At 36.8% G+C, this 16,835-nt stretch overlaps 1 protein-coding gene across 4 annotated transcripts in view; it reads left to right on the top strand.

Moving 5' to 3' along the window:
* LOC126469998 (uncharacterized) overlaps positions 1 to 15,641 on the top strand; it is a 292,826-nt gene extending 277,185 nt beyond the window's left edge. For all 4 annotated transcript variants that reach the window (XM_050097458.1, XM_050097455.1, XM_050097456.1 and 1 more), the window contains 2 exons: positions 415 to 510; positions 12,682 to 15,641. In XM_050097458.1, coding sequence (XP_049953415.1) covers positions 415 to 510; positions 12,682 to 12,747 — 162 coding nt within the window. In that variant the 3' untranslated portion in view covers positions 12,748 to 15,641. The remainder of the gene's footprint in view (positions 1 to 414; positions 511 to 12,681) is intronic.
* The last annotated feature ends 1,194 nt before the right edge of the window (positions 15,642 to 16,835 follow it).

Raw genomic sequence — 16,835 nt, 5'->3', positions numbered from 1 at the left:
ACACAAGACGCCTGTTGATCTGAGAGGCCAGCCAGAAGTTACACAAATATAAGTAGGAGACAGTCAAACATCCACCCCATAGTCCCGATCTCTCCCCATGCAATTATCATACATTTGGTCGTATAAAAAAGGCCTTGAAGGGTTGATGATTTGTGTCAGGTGAGGATGTGCAGTAGGCGGTTACAGTTTTCTTCACGCAGCAAGGCACAGTGTTTTATCAAATGGTGGGTACCTTCAAGCTGATGCATCATGAGGTGATTGCTTCAATGCTCACGGGGATTTTGCCTGAGTGGTGTACCAATTCTGGACCCTTAAGGCCTTCAAACAGAAACTTTTTGATTGCCATTTGTAATTTACTGACCTCTTTTCCCCAAGTCACTACATGGTACCAATATGAAATGATTTTTGTTCCAGTTGGAGAATGGTATACCAATAGAAAGCTGGTTTGTTGATCGAACAGACACAGAGCTTATGAAACTTTTGCCATTCTTGGAAAAACTGGTTCATATGGTAAGTAGAAGTAAAATAATAATTCCAGTAATTCATTGGATAAGTGCAGTAAATGTTTTTATTGCCATCGGAATAAACAAACTGGCAAGTTACAGTAGATTGTTCAGTATGTCAAACACAATACATATTGGTTGTATAATAACTCTATAACTAATTGTGGTAGTGTATGTAGGCCATTTCTGCTGATTCACTGGAATTTATTTTTCTTTTGCCTGGCTTTTGTCCCATATCTTCACAGGATCAGCATGTTAATTATTGGATTTGGCAATATTAGTGGTAGAGGGTGACCAAATGCCCTTCCTTTTGCCCCCCCCCCCCCCCCCCCCCCCCCTTCCGGCTTGGGACAGAATTTGTGTGCCCGCAATTGTCTTCGTTGTGAAAGTGTGCAATCATTTTTAAGCGTTTGTGAATCATATAATTGAAGTGGACATGGGTACCTGCCCAGTATTCACATAGTGGGAGGTGTGAAATCACCAAAAAGCCACACCCAGACTGACTGACACACCAACCCTCCTTGTTAATCCGCTGGGTACATTCAATCAGGGTCAGTGCATCTCCTCAAATCCTGAAATCAAAATGCTAATGGACGTGGCTACCTAGGTGGATACTCCATTGGAACTTACCAGTATAAAAAGGAAGCACATTACCAGAGGATTGTAAGTAAATCCTTTATTGAAATTTCGAGTCCTGTCACATACTGTTTGTAAAAATGTAAGAAAGATGAGAAGGTGGAATATGATTATGATGTTTTTCATCAAAATAATAGTCACATCTAAGTTATACAAGACCTTAGTGTTGTATCAGGGTTCAACACTTGATAACACATAGTGTATTCCAAATAAAAGTTGGTGTATCTATGGAAAAATTTCCTCTAGGCCTGGTAAGTAGTGGCCGCAAAAGTATAAATAGTGATGTTTCACACTCTGGTGCTTATAGTTCTGCTTAAATTGTAGCGTGTTGATATTGGTCAGTTGGGCTGCAAAATTCAGGGCATTTCATAATACGACAGTATCACCCATGCATGACTATGCCACATAATAAATGGATTTTAACACACACAATACATGTATTTTATTATGTGTGCTTTGCATCCAGGTTTTCTGTTTCCTGAAGAGCAGTCAATCAATGTATCATTGCCACTGTTTGTACAGGTGCCCTTGCCTCATTATTTATAAACCATCTGAACACTGGATGGAGACTGGGGTTCGTCCATTATGAGCCTAAAGAAGCTGGAGAATCTCTGTCTGACTAATGAACTGTTATTGGTTATGATGGGACACTGAGGTCTCATGAGAGCAATAATATTTGTTATTATTCTGTAGGGTAGTATTTCCATGGAGATCACTTTAATTACATTGAAAAATTGGAATATGCACCCTTAAAAATTTTCCACACGAAGTCTAAAAATTGCCCATGAGAATCCATTCACAAGCTACTGATGACATAGGCAGTTGGCAAACTCTTGATTATGAGGTTTATAGCATTTTGTGTAGACATCACAGTGTCATTGCTATACACATAACATCTAATAGAATTCAGTTAACCATGTGGAAAGGGTAATTGCATCTTGTAAGTGATGCTCCATCAGTTTTGACAGAATTATCATTTCACTTGGGCATTTGAGTGCAGGTGGAATAATCACTTGGAAAGTCTCTGTGTGCCTGTAAAAGCATGACAATTTGTTGAAACAATAACTGGTATTGTGTATTTAAAAAAGTCATTACCTTTGGTTGTTGCTCCTGTTACTTCACTGATAGTCACAAGGAATGTATGTATATGTAGATTTTTCTGGGCATTGGATCCAGTTCTTGAATGTCTCAAGTGGCATCAGTAGGAAAATTATCGAAACTGTGAGCACTGAATGATTCCCAATTGAAAACAAATGTTTTTGTGGCATCGGATGTTTTATCTCAGTTCAGTTGTAAATGTAACAGTGCATTGGCGATAGCATATTTAATGCTGGAGCACAAATGAGTTGTACTGTTACTTTTTACTAACAGGATCTGACACTGCTAATGTTGAGCCTAATGATTGGAAGTATACCAAGCCAGTCTGGACATTGTTATCTGTGATAGGTGACAATGAACAATTCCACACCATAAATTTATTGACCAGATCTTGATTGAGTCATGATGGGAAGAGACTCGTTTGCAATTTATGAATAGGTTTGCTACATTCACCACAATTATATGAATGCGAAGACTGTAAGGCAGTTAGCACTAGGCTTGTAATAAGAAAGGACTGCCCTGAAAATATGCTTCTGTTGCATTTGCATGTGGATAACCTGCATTAAACTGCACTAAACAATGATCAGAAAGTAATGGCTTCATAAGTTTTTTAGATCGTTAAATGGTACACCTTTCTGGCATAGTAGTTTAATGATGTGGGTGTAGAAGCGTAATTAGGAATGAATTTATATATTACATCATTAAATTGTTTGATTTTTATTAAATTCTTGCCTGTAAATTTACAGACATTGAATGCTATCAATTCTAGGAGTTGCGTACTATATTTTTTATGTCTTCCTGCACAGTGTTCATATTGCTAAATTGCCTGTTGCCCTCTGTCTTGGGTTCTTTGGCTGATGATTGTTTGATGATTTCCCTGACATTTTGGAAGCTCGAGTGGCTGGCATTGTCAAAGCTTCACCCTCCATTGCTGATTATGGACTGGAGTTAAGTTTGTGGCCCCAGATTATAATTATGTACCTGGTGTACAAATGCCCAAGGGCCTTTCCATGGTCATTGCCACTGTGGTTTTCCCCTTGCTACATTCAACAGTTGTTTGCTGCAGGATATGGATCTAGGATCTGCTCACCTTGAGGTTTTCTTCTTTCTTATTGAAGCCGTTGTCATATTTTTGTATTTCTATAGCTTTCCTGAACAGGTGGTTGTGATAGCAATTCTCTTCAGCAAGAACTTCAGTGTCAACGAATTCTACTATGTGGTCAGTCTTACACAGCATGCGCTCTGTCATGGTTGATTTCTCCACCTCCCCCAATCTGCAATGCCACTTATGTTCAGTGGTCTGGTGTTGATTGATCATTGGTCATTCCAACATAGACTTATCTACGTGTGCATGATATGCAGAATGTTCCCAACATTGCAAATAGGTCCGTTTTTTCCTTCGCCAATTTGAGACACTCTTCAATCTTCTTTGATAGCTTAGAAACAATCATTATGCTATGTTTTCACAGTCTACATCTACATGGGTACTCTGCAAATCACACTTAAATGCCTGGCAGAGTTCTGCACTCTTGATCAGCATGTGGAAAAAACGGAACACCTCAATCTTTTTCTGGAGCTCTGATTTCCCTTATTTTATGATGATGGTCATTTCTCGGTATGTATGTTGGTATCAACAAAATATTTTTGCATTCAGAGGAGAAAGTTACATCTTCTGAGTGTTCTGACAATAAATCACAGTCTCTGCTTTGCCTTCCGCGCAACATTTTCTGTGTTCTTTCAAATTTAAGTTGTTCGTTATTGTAATTCCTACATATTTTGTTGAATTTACGGCCTTTAGATTTCATTGATTTATTGTGTAACCAAAGTTTAATGGATTCCTTTTAGCACTCATGTGGGTGTCTCACTATTTTTCATTATTTAGGGTCAATTGACAATTTTTACTCCATACAGATGTCTTTTCTAAATCGTTTTGCAATTTGTTTTGATCTGCTGATGACTTTACTAGACAATAAATGACAATGTCCTCTGCAAATAACCTAAGTCGGCTGCTCAGATTGTTTCCAAAATTGTTTATATAGATAAGAAACAGCAGAGGGCCTATAACACTACCTTGGGGAATGCCAGAAATAACTTGTATTTTACTCGATGACTGTCTGTCAGTTACTACGAACTGAGACGATAAGCACACAATTTGATTACAAGCAGCTTGTGAGGTACAGTGCCAAAAGCCTTCTGGAAATCTAGAAATACAGAATTTGAAATTCTTTGTCAATAGCACTCAGCACTTCATGTGAGTAAAGAGCTAGTTGTGTTTCACAAGAATGATGTTTTCTAAATCTGTGTTGACTGTCTGTCAATAGACTGTCTTTGAGGTATTTCATAATGTTTGAACACAATAAATGTTCCAAAATCCTGCTACATATCAATGTTAATTATATGGCCCTGTAATTTAGTGTATTACTCCTATTGCCTTTCTTGAACACTGGTGTGATCTGTCCAACTTTCCAGTCTGTGGGTACGGATCTTTCACCGAGTGAGCAGTTCTATATGATTGTTAAGTATGAAGCTATTGAATTAGTGTACTTTGAAAGGAACCTAATTGGTATACAGTCTGGACCAGAAGACTTGCTTTTATTAAGTGATTTAAGTTGCTTCAGTGCTCTGATGGTATCTACTTCCAAGTTACTCAATATGCAGCTGATTCTGTCCATCACTGTGGTAAAGTTTGCCAGAAGGCCATACCCGACATTTCTTGTTCTGATGTATCACTTCGCCGACTGTTTGATTCTGTGACACTCCCTTTGCAACTGGTGGAGTACCCAATGCTTCTCAGAACACTTTCTGGGTGTTGCTGCTTGCATCTGAGGTTCTGCAGCTCACATATTCATCTTGCTCATGTTATGAGCATATTAATCATGCCTCTTTACTGGCTTGGGTGATGTTTTGACAGTTTTTGCAGGTAGCGGCCTGTGTGTGTCGGTTTTTGATACATGCTGTGCCCCAGGTTTTCACCATCCTCGTGATCAGCACATCTACAATGGATAGCTATTGCCTCTTTTCTACTTCCATTGTAAATTTTATGTTGGCATGGAGACTGTTCAGGTGTCTTAGAAAGTCACTAGGTTGTTCCTGACTTAACCAGTGCATGCCAAATTCTCATTTCAGGGAACATATAAGTGAACTTTGCGTCCATTGATTCTTTGACATAAGATGGACATTCAGGACTGTACCAATATGAAATTGTATACTTTTTCCAATTTGTGCTGCATATATAAATTTGCATTCCTTCCATGTGCAGACTCGAGAAAGCTTTTTTTGTGTGGCAGTATGTTCTGTTTTGACATATATTTGTCATATTCTCATCATGCATACTGTTTCGAAGTACTAGGCTTTTTGGTGTATGTACTAGATATATATCCATGCTCCCTGTCTCAGCAGTAATTTGGTATAAGACAATAACAACACTTCTTCGAAGTGTTATTAGTAGTTGCTTTGCAGTGAATTCATCCGTCTGTTTATATTGCAACAGTCATGGGTTGGATAAATATAATTCTGATTTGCATTTTATAACAGTCTTGCCCACCTAAGTGACATAAAATATATGCTTTATATACACTGATCAGCCAGATAATTCTGACCACTGAGCTTTTATTGATATAAACCCATCCACGCGATAACAGGGTCACCTGGTGAGGAAATCACTACTAATCAGACATACGCACAATGCGTGTAGTATCAGTGAGTGTGCTGTCCATTTGTGGAATGGCAAAGGCACACCATCTATCTGAGTTTGACCGAGGACAGGTTGCAATGGCCCAGAGGCTCAGCACGAGCATTTTGGATACTGCACGACTTGCCCGGTGTTTGAGGATTGCTGTGGTGAATCTTTCAATGTGTAGCGAAACCAGGTGAAACCAAGTCCAGACATGATGGGCTTGGGTGGCGGTTGGACATACTGGTAAAACAAGACAGGTGGTGAACTGTGGTGGAACTAATGTCAGACTTACATGCTGGGCAGAGTACGAGTGTGTCTGAACACACGGTGCACTGAACACTCCTAATGATGGGCCTCTGCAGCTGAGGACCCATGCATGTGCCAATGTTAACACCATGACATCAGCAACTATGACTGAAATGGACACATGACCATTGGCACTGGATGTTAGTACAGTGGAAGAGCATTGCATGGTCTGAAGAATCCTGATACCTTCCCCATCATGTCCATTGAAGTGTGCAAACCCATTGTCTTCCAAGGGAACAACTCCTTGACACCTGTACTGTGGGATGGAGACAAGCTGGCAGCAGCTCCATTATGCTCTGGAGAACATTCATGTAGGCATCCATGGGTCCAGTTGAGCTTGTGCAAGGTACCATAGTAGTCAAGGAATATTGTATACTACTTGTAGACCACATACACCCCTTCATGGACCACATACACCCCTTCATAAGATCATGTTTCCCCATGGCAGTGGAATTTTTCAGTAAGATCATGCACCATGTTACAAGGCCAGGACTGTGATTGAGTGATTTAAGGAACTCAGCATACTTCACTCTAAAATGAGTCTTCTCATCATACAAGATAAACATAAATTTAACAAGCAACAAAATGAAAATTTAATTTACAAACAAGAAAAACAATAAAAATATAGTTAGACACAATACCTGAGCATATATAAATGAAATAAACTAAAATTTAGGATGTGCAAAACCAACAAAATGTGACTGTGATGATGCATATGAAACATGAATGGTACTAAAATGTAAGACATAAAAAAACAATAAATATTACTTTCATACTCCATAAGAGACATGTAAAGCACTAACATGTAGGACACAAAAGCAACAAAAATATTATTGTCACACTGCGTATGAAACTTAAGAAACCAGTATGGACAACAGTCAATCCACAAGAAAATATACACAGGTTCCCAAGCTGAGATTGTGTGCAATGATTCTTTCCTATAAATAGCAATTTGGTGATGTGCTTTCATCATGTACCACCATATAACAAATGAGAGGGAACACATCACTGATTCACCTTTTAGGCAATGAACCCAGTTTCACTAACAGACTTTTTAAGTTACTCATTGCCATATTTCACCATCACTACATGTACATGCTTATTAGGACCAGAAAACAGCTGCTCGATGGCACCCAGCCTCCACACCAAAGGAGCAAGTTATCCTTGTTGACCACCAACAAATTTCCAATCTTGGTGCGCAATGCTCCTTCTGATGTCAGTTAACTGCATTTCTGCAGCTTATGCAAGTACTCAGTGGACCACTTCTTCCAAAGATTGAATCATTTGTTGCACCAGCTATCATCTGTGTGCAACCTGTTGGTGGAAATCTTAGGGATAGGGAGTTTAGAATAGGCACAGATAGGGTTCTACATTAAATCTCAGTCTTTCCAGTTGTCAAGAGGCTTGTTGTGATACACCAAACTGGCCTACAAATATCTGATTTCCATCATGAGCAGTATGTTGCTGAATGTGTGCCCCACATGGTTTATTTTTCCTGTACACAGTCTTGTATGGAGTTGGAGGAACTCCACCTGACTAAACCCAACCACATTTTGTGTTAATTACTGTGGGATGATTCTTCTCTAATCATCCCTTGCCTATGATATCAAAGAAAACGTCAACCCCCAGAACCATGTCTATTGGGCCAGGCTTATAGAAGTCTGGATCAGCAAGAAGCAGACCAAATGGAATGTTCCAACCTTTTGTGTCTATGTAACTAGATGGCAACTCACTGTTGACACTGTCCAGAACAGCACAAGTGATTGTATTGCAAGAACAATTAAGCTTGGAAGACACATTGACCTTATAAGTATGTGACACAAAAGTGGCAAAGCTCTTTTTTTATACTTTTCACCAGGGATGACTGTTTTCTTAGTTTCAAATTAAGTTTATTTTCCCTGCCCTTGGATATAAAGTACTGTTGGCTCACACTGCCTAGTAGTGCCTGTCTAACCATAATGTCTTTTCTACTGACAACAGCTGCTGCCAACAGTGCATTACAGTTGCCATGCAGTCTCCCCTTAGTAATCTGCTGGGACAAAGAGCAGCTTCTAGAGTCATCAATATGGCTACTCTTGGAGTCAGCTGACCTGTGGTGCAGTGTATTGTGCCTTCCATTACAAATCTTACAAGTGGGAGCCTTGCACATATTAGCAAAATAATCAGGGCAGATGCCCAAAAAAACAAAGTTTATTTTTCATGATAAACACCTGCCAATTGTTGGTACCAGTATTGTGAAGCCCCCTTGCTTTTGGTGACAGGGTGATACTGATTACAAAATTTGTAGTTTTCTATCAGTGTAAGCCAGATGTGCTTTCTGCAACACGTTTTGTTTGATTTATGGTATTATAACTGTCTTGCAAATCTTCTGAAGTGCTGTTTTTGAGTTGTATAAATTTAAGAGCTTGACATTTTGTTTCCAAAAACTTCAACAACTGATTTAAAGTGATAAACATTCACTCAGACATTTGTACCTCCCACTCATAATGGTCTGTGGGTTGCAGACCAGCCAGGATCACTTCTAAAAGAATGACATCATCTAGTGGGGTGTCAGGTTTAAGAGCCTCTAATGCCCTCAATGGGCCACACACATGATTAATTAATTGCCTGTAATCAGTTGTTGTGCCATGTATGACTGGAGGTAAAAGCAACAAAGCCTTTGCATTTCTGGCTGCAATTGTATTTGAGTTTTCATACCTTTGCAAGATAAGCTCCAAAACAATCATTACATTTCCTGATGTGACAGATATATGTTTAAAGAGCTACCTTGCTTCACCTGGTAAAGTGGAATTAAAGTAGTGAAATTCAGCACATCATCAGTTGAATTGTCAGACTGAGAAAGTCATTTCTATACAACGACCACTTAAGATAGTCCCCTTTGGAATTTGGTAAGTTAATAGCAGGTAGTTTCAAAGTACTAAAACTGCATGACAGAGTCAGTTCCATAGGTTGAGCATGCCTCTTCATTAAAACATTGATGGTGAATTCAGTGAAGTCACAGGAATCCTCAAATTCTGCCTATCCTTCCGCAGATTCATTTTCAATTTCCATCTGACCTTGAGATGGCTCAAAATCAGTCTGAATCTGCTTCAGTCTGCTTAATTTTGATTTTAGCAGTTATTTGCAGTCTCCAGAAAATATCTAAGTGTGTAACAGCAGTCTTTGCAACTCCTCTCTGTTTGACTAATTGCATTCTATCAGAAAAATCCATTTCAGAAGTAGGCAGATGGAAACAAGAAGCCAAGAGTTGCACTTATCAGGTTGCAGTCAGTGTGAACTGAAACAGCAAGGGTGCCACACATGCTAGCAACTAATGTGCCTGGGGCTGCAGTCTCCAATGGCGCAAAGTTTCAGCTGGTTGGTGCTGTCAGTGTCTGAACTCCCTGTAGTTTGCATTAACCATTGGTTAACGCACGTTGGTTTGCACATTAACCATTGGTGAAAAATGTCTCTGAAAACACTGTTGTTAAGGCTGTTGTTATCAAGCCCAAACAGCCCTTGGAACACTGCGTAGTGCTTACCGATGAAACTGAGAATGTGTGCAACTTCCATGTGGTTAGTTTCTTGCAGTTTTTTAAATGTTTACAAATTCTGGAACAAACACATGCATGAATATAACTAATGTAACTATTCCACATGCTCATTGTATCCAGCCTGGAGGACCAAAAAATATATGTAATTCACTTGCAGCTCTCTGGTCCTGCATTGGAAAATTTCAGTCCGGAGTGTGTAGTACGAGAGGACTTCCCGTTATTTCCAATCCCCAATGATAAGACGGAACACAAACTTTATGTGAAAATACTTTATTCTGTACTACCTTACAATTGCACAAAGTGATATTCAGTAATACATTAGAAGTTGCCTGCAAGCTGTGGCCCTTTTGCTGGTCAAGATGTGCAACTGCTCGCATCATTGTCTCCAAGCTACCTAGTAGCATCTGCTGTCAACACAGAGTTACAATATTTCCCGACAGGGAGCAGATTATATTGGACATTTTAACCTGTCCAGTTTGCAAAATGCCAATAGATGGCACCTGGAGTGGCAAGTGAGTTACGGAACTTAACACCAGGGAGTTGATTTTTACAGGATATCTCCAGACATGAACTTTGATTGCTGATACTTGGAGGCTTTTGAAATGTGCAGACTGGCACCACAGAAACCCGTACTTTGCTCTGCTGAAGAACAAATGCAGAATATTAAAGTACTGTGCTGCACATGTTAGCCCTGTATTTAGTCATATTTGTGATTTTTCCTTTAGGAATAGTCAGTTTCCTGAACAATTAACGTCCTCAGTAGTAAAGCCACTTTATAAAAAGTGAGAAAAGGATAATGTAGACAATTTTAGACCTATTTCTTTACCATCAGCGTTTGCTACAGTTATTGAAAAGGCTGTGTAGGTAAGGGTAATTGATCATTTTATATCACATGATTTGCTATCAAATGTACAGTTCGGCTTTAGAAGTCATTTAACAATTGAAAATGCTATATTTTCTTTTCTCTGTGAGGTGCTGCATGGGTTAAATAAAAGGTTTCGAACACTAGGCATATTTTTTGATTTAACTAGGGCGTTCGATTGTGTTGATCACAGAATATTGCTCCAGAAGTTGGACCACTACAGAATATGGGGAATACCTCACAATTAGTTCACCTCTTACTTTAGCAACAGACAACAAAATGTCATTATTCACAATGTTGAGAATGGCTGTGATGTGGGGTACAGTCAAGTGTGGGGTGTCCCAGGGATCGGTGTTGGGGCCACAACTGTTCCTTATTTATATAAATGATATGCCCTATGGTATTACAGGTAACTCTAAAATATTTATGTTTGCTGATGACACTAGCTTGGTAGTAAAGGATGTTGTGTGCAAAATTGGCTCGGTTTCAAATAGAGCAGTTCATGACCGAAGTTCATGGCTTGTAGAAAATACACTAACGCTGAATCACAGTAAGACTCAGTTTTTACAGTTTCTAACACACAAGTCAACAAAACCTGACGTTTTAATATATAGATTTGTTTATTAATAAATAAATCTTCTGCTACCAGTCACGAGTTTTATTTATTTTACTTTTCGCACGACACATTTCGAGAAACAATTCCCATTTGCAAGTGCATTTTTTGTGTGTATTAAGCTATTTCTTTTGATGTTGTCAGTATGTGTGATGCACTTGAAAATGGGAATTATTTCTTGAAATGTGTCGTGCGAAAAGTAAAATAAAGAAAAATCGTGACTGGTAGCAGAAGATTTATTTATTGATAAACAAACCTATTGTTTCTACAGTCGCAGGCTTTCAAAAACCATGTATAATGGATCAAATCAGACCTGACGTTTTAATTTCACAGAATAGGCATATGATTAGTGGAACTGAGCAGCTTAAATTTCTGGGTGTTCAGGTAGATAGTAAACTGTCATGGAAAGCCCATGTTCAGGATCTTGTTCAAAGACTTAATGCTGCAATTTTTACTATACGAATGGTATCTGAGGTGAGTGGTCATTCAGCATGAAAATTGGTCTACTTTGCATATTTTCATTTGCTTATGTCATATGGTATTATATTTTGGGGTAACTCTTCCCATTCTAAAATAATATTTTTGGCTCAGAGCTGGGCAATTTGGGCAATAAGTGGTTTAAGTTCACAAACCTCTTGTCGAACCCTGTTCACAAGTCTGGGTATTTTGACATTGGCCTCTCAATATATACATTCTATACTGTCATTTCTTGTTAACAATATTAACTTATTCCCAAGAGTAAGCAGTTTTCCCTCAGTTAATACTCAGCAGAAATCAAACCTGCGTTTGGATTGGACTTCATTAACTCTTGTGCAGAAAGGTATGCAATATACTGCTGCATCCATTTTCAATAAGCTACTACTCGAATTCAAAAATCTTAGCAGTTATCTATGCACTTTCAAAGAGTTTCCTCATGGGTCACTCCTTCTTATTCTGTCGAGGAGTTCCTTGAAAAATTAAGCTGATTCTTGTATTGTTGATTGCGTTTACTTGAACTTACGGATTGACTTTTTTTTTTTGTTCATAAATGTTTTACTTTTATCTGTTATTACTTTTATGTTGTAATTTCATGTACTGACATGTTCCTCAATTTAGTCCTACAGAACGTGACGTGTAAATAAATAAATAAAAAACAAGGGAGATCATCTGAGAGGATGGTACTGATCAGACCAGCAAATCTTCAAAAATGTTGTGTATATCATGCCAATGGCCTAAGCGTGCTGTAATCAATGGGAAGGAATAATGTAATTTACTGTTAATCATAATAGCTTTGTTGTTGCTATTGTTTGTCTAGTGAATTCAGGCAGTTTCCATGCACCCAACTCTCGGAAGTGGGGGAAACATTTGTGGGTAGTTTATTTATAATAATGCGTTATCTCAAACAGAAACAAAGTCAGTTTTCAAAACTTTATGCTTGTTTATGTCTTAAAACTGATGGACCTTTCTTGTTGCAGAGAGAAGATGTCCGGCCGCACATCAGAGAGAAGTTCAAATTATTTAGTTATTTACCACCTGATTAGGATCTATCATTTTTATAATAAATGACTTCTATATTATCTGTTGTTTATATTTTTATTTTATGTGTATACAAAATGTAAGTTAAAATGTGCTTTTAGTTTATATTGTTTCTACATCTGTCCAAATTGTAGTACAATTTCATATAATTATGTATGCTATTTATTGTAGCAATCCTGTTTCTTGCTCTGTCATTATAAGTATTTGTAAAAAAAGTATTGTTGGCTGAATGAGCAATGTCCGGAAGCAGCGCAGTTTTAAATGTAGAATATTAGATTTTTAGTTTTAGTTCCATATTCATTTTAAAAGATAATGTGTTTTATCTTTACAGATAATAGCATAGTATCACAGTGAAAATCACGATTGAAATACTGTTTCCACTCATGTTTTTTAACAAGTGGGATTTTACATGTTACTTTGTTTTTATTGGACTAGTGGTTTTTGGAAAACCTACAGTGTTTGTTATCAATTGTTTTAATGAAGTGAAACAGTGTGTGGCAATAGTAAGTCCTTTTGCTGAAACTGCCAGTTTTTTAAGTGATTCACATTCTTTTGAATGATATTTTAAGTCCAAAAGAAATAAGCGTTATTTTAAAAGAAACAAATTTTAATTGCTTTTATTTTTTTATTTAATTTTTAACCTGAATTGGTTCACTATTTTACAAATGGAAGCACAAATATATGTGATTTTTTTTTTTTAAATTCCTTTTATAAGAATTGCAGACACTTTTATCAGGAAGGTAAAACTGCTGTAGTCGCAAGGATACGAAGAAGTATCTGTTAATTTGGTGTTCAGTCCAAATGTTTACTTTTCCTATTTGTGATGACCTTGTTTCAGAAAATGAAACTATCTTAGTGTGAACAGAGTTGTTTTATGATGTGTACAAGCTGTGAAAGATGTATGTCCTTGTTGTCAGTTCATTTGACGTGTACATGTTTCTGGTGTTCAAAACCATTTTTTTTTTTTGAAAAATTTTGTGTTTCCTGTTTGTATTTATCTTTGATATAAGTGTTTGTCAAAACAGGTAAATTGTTGTGGTCAGAACCACACAGAGAAATGCAATATGACAGCTTTTGTGAAGGCTTATTTAATAGTCGAAAATATTATGTATGTCAGCCATGAATGCAACCATTACCTAATTTGAGGTTTACACATAAAAAGAAATTATCATCACAGATTTTACTTAGTGTGTTGGATGGTTGTGTGTTTTATGAGATTTATGGGGAGAAAATGTTATTTTAGTTGTCATTTTCCTTCAAACTAGGCTCACGTGAAGAAACTGTAATGGGGAAAGTACAAGATTATCTGTCCATTATTCATCATCCTTTGCCAATTTTACCTTGACTTAAGTAGTGTTAGCATTTGCTTCTTAACACATTCACTTCAGTATTGAATTTAATTAGGTATTTCCATAAGCAGTTGTAGAATAACATCTAGATGGGTGACATGTAATTTTGCAGTAAGAAGCTTGAGCACTCTTTAAAATGTTATTTAAGTTGTAATATGAAGTAATTTAAATACGAGGAAAATATTTCAGCCTCTGGTAATCTGGAATTGACCACACAGTTTAATCATTATCTTTTTCATTACTAGGGAAATGTTTCCCTTCATACTGTTTTTATCATATGGAGAAGACTCTGTTTATCATTTCAGAAATAAGTATGGAATATAAATCTCAGACCTTTCATTTAATCTTTGGAAAAATAACTGTTGTCAAAGAAAAATAATTTTTGTGTCTTGTTTGTATTGTAAAAAATACAAATGATATATAAAAAAGTACAAAGACTGTTTTAATATTTTGTTAAATTGTTTGTGAAGATTCAGAGTGTTTTTGAGGAAAAAAAACTTTTGTACAAAATCATTATATGGCAGTGTTAGCTGATGTAATTTCAAAATAATTAAGCCTTCATTAGAGAAAATTTTCAACAGAACTATGGTGAAAATATGAAATAAACTCATTAGTGCATAATATTGTTCTCTGTCAGATTTGGGTACAATAAAAGGCACATGCCCATCAAACTATCAGGATGAGAGAAAAATATGTAAATTTGTGTGTTTTGTGATTTATATTTGAAATCTGTATCTAGAAAAAGGTAATAGTGTTCAATAGCATATGTTATTTCATAGTGAAGTTACAACTGAAAGAAACTTGAGTTTTTATTTTTTTTTTTTTTTTATTTTTTATGAGCCAGTTGTCATAGCTGAGTGAGGTAAACAAGGACCATCTCCACTGCTGAAACCATGTTATTCAGATTGTGCTCATCCCAGGCAGTTTGACTCTCTTAGAAAGACCTCCATCTCAAGTTATTTCAGTATATTGATACAGATAACAAGTAGCTCCTGCATTCACTGCCATTGTTAGGGGAACAAACTTGCTCTTTACTGTGTACAGTATTTCAAGAAACTTCTTTAGGACATTGGCAAATGCAACGGCAATATAGTATTGTATGCTCCTGAAGCAAAATAAATCAGTTGTGAAATATATCATATATATTTCCTATACGTGATGGTACAGTACTAGTTTTAAGAGTTCCCCAAAATATGTAACTTAGGTTATCCTCATTATGTAAACTTACATCGAAATCACAGGAATGAATGCAGGAAGTTCTCTTATCTGTGTCATTTCTTGGTTAATTTTGAAACAGTAAACTTTCTTAGTAACTTTCCCCTCCTTTTCTGTATATACATTTTCAAGTGATCAATAAAATGTTTGTGGTTGCCTATAGATTTATTCATGCCAGAATATTTTGAAAAAATAACCACTGTGCACTTTGGAGTGCATTGTCATGTTGGCAATTTGGAGAGAGATTTTGTACACTGTAGATGGCAAATGCACTGATCAAAATACAATAGTTTACAATCAGTTTTTTCTTTTAAATAAACACCAGCTGCTTGTAATTTATGTCACATTTCTTTGTTACCTGCAATCACTCCAAAAATTGCACTGAAAATAGCTATGCAAATATATGTAATCTGATCTCTTAACTTATAGATCTGTATTTGTTATTAATACTATAAGTTTTGTGCTTTAGGAACTGAAAGAAATAAAATTATTGCAAAATGAAGATATAAAGTCCAAAAAGATGCTGTCACTCAACCATTATAATTATGAGATGGTGACACTAATGCTAAGTCCTTGGGCTGACCATTAATTAATATTAAAAGGAAAGTAAAGAATGTTTGGCCATATAAAGAAGAAGGAAAAGTAAAGTTTAACATCATATCAGTAATGAAGTCATTAGAAGGAACAAGCTACAATAGTGCAAGCATGGCGAAGGAATTTGACTATGTTCTTGTTGAAGGAACCATACGAGCTTTTCCCTTAACTGATTTAGTGAAACCACAATAAATCTAAATCACCATGACAGACTGGAGATTTGAATACCATTTTACCTGAATGTGCATCCAGTGTACTAACTACTGTGCCATCTTGCGCAGTGTATAGCCAGAGATGTCTATTAATACTAGGACAAAAACAGAATAATTGTTCTCACATGTGCCATTGTCTACTTATAGTAGGGGAAGGAAAGAGAGTAGTATATATTTCCAGATTATCTCACAGTGTGATGGTGTCTCATGCTAAATCCTAATTTTCTTGTAGTGTCTTAAGAAGTGAAGATCAAGAAACTTTTGTTAATGTTGCAAGTGTCAGATGACGATGATGATGATGATAAGCCTCATGACTCTCTTGATGCTTCCCAAGAAGAGTGGATTATGAGCCATTCAAGATTTAACCCTCTTCTTTTTTCATTTTGTTACCACCGACAATTGAAAAATAATTTCATTTGGCACACACTCGCTACTGTCTTCCGTGCTAAACAATTTGGTACTAGACAAATAAAACACACTTTGCAAAGTAAAGATATTAGTATGATGATCGAGAGAAATCCTCCCCATTCCCAGAGCAGAAACGGCTTTTCTGGTACAATTTGTTCTGAAACATGATCGTAGACACACAATTTTATTATGTCTGGCTTGAGATGTTTTAATTCAGTGACAATGGTATTGCACATACAGTGACCTGTGGTCTTGTTATTTCAGTAATTTTAATACAAATGAATAAGAAGACTATTTACATACAGTTGGAAATTT

The sequence above is a fragment of the Schistocerca serialis genome, chromosome 3 (genome assembly GCF_023864345.2).
Source record: "Schistocerca serialis cubense isolate TAMUIC-IGC-003099 chromosome 3, iqSchSeri2.2, whole genome shotgun sequence".
Classification (NCBI taxonomy): Eukaryota; Metazoa; Arthropoda; class Insecta; order Orthoptera; family Acrididae; genus Schistocerca; species Schistocerca serialis.
This window is presented reverse-complemented; position numbering and strand designations above follow the sequence as displayed.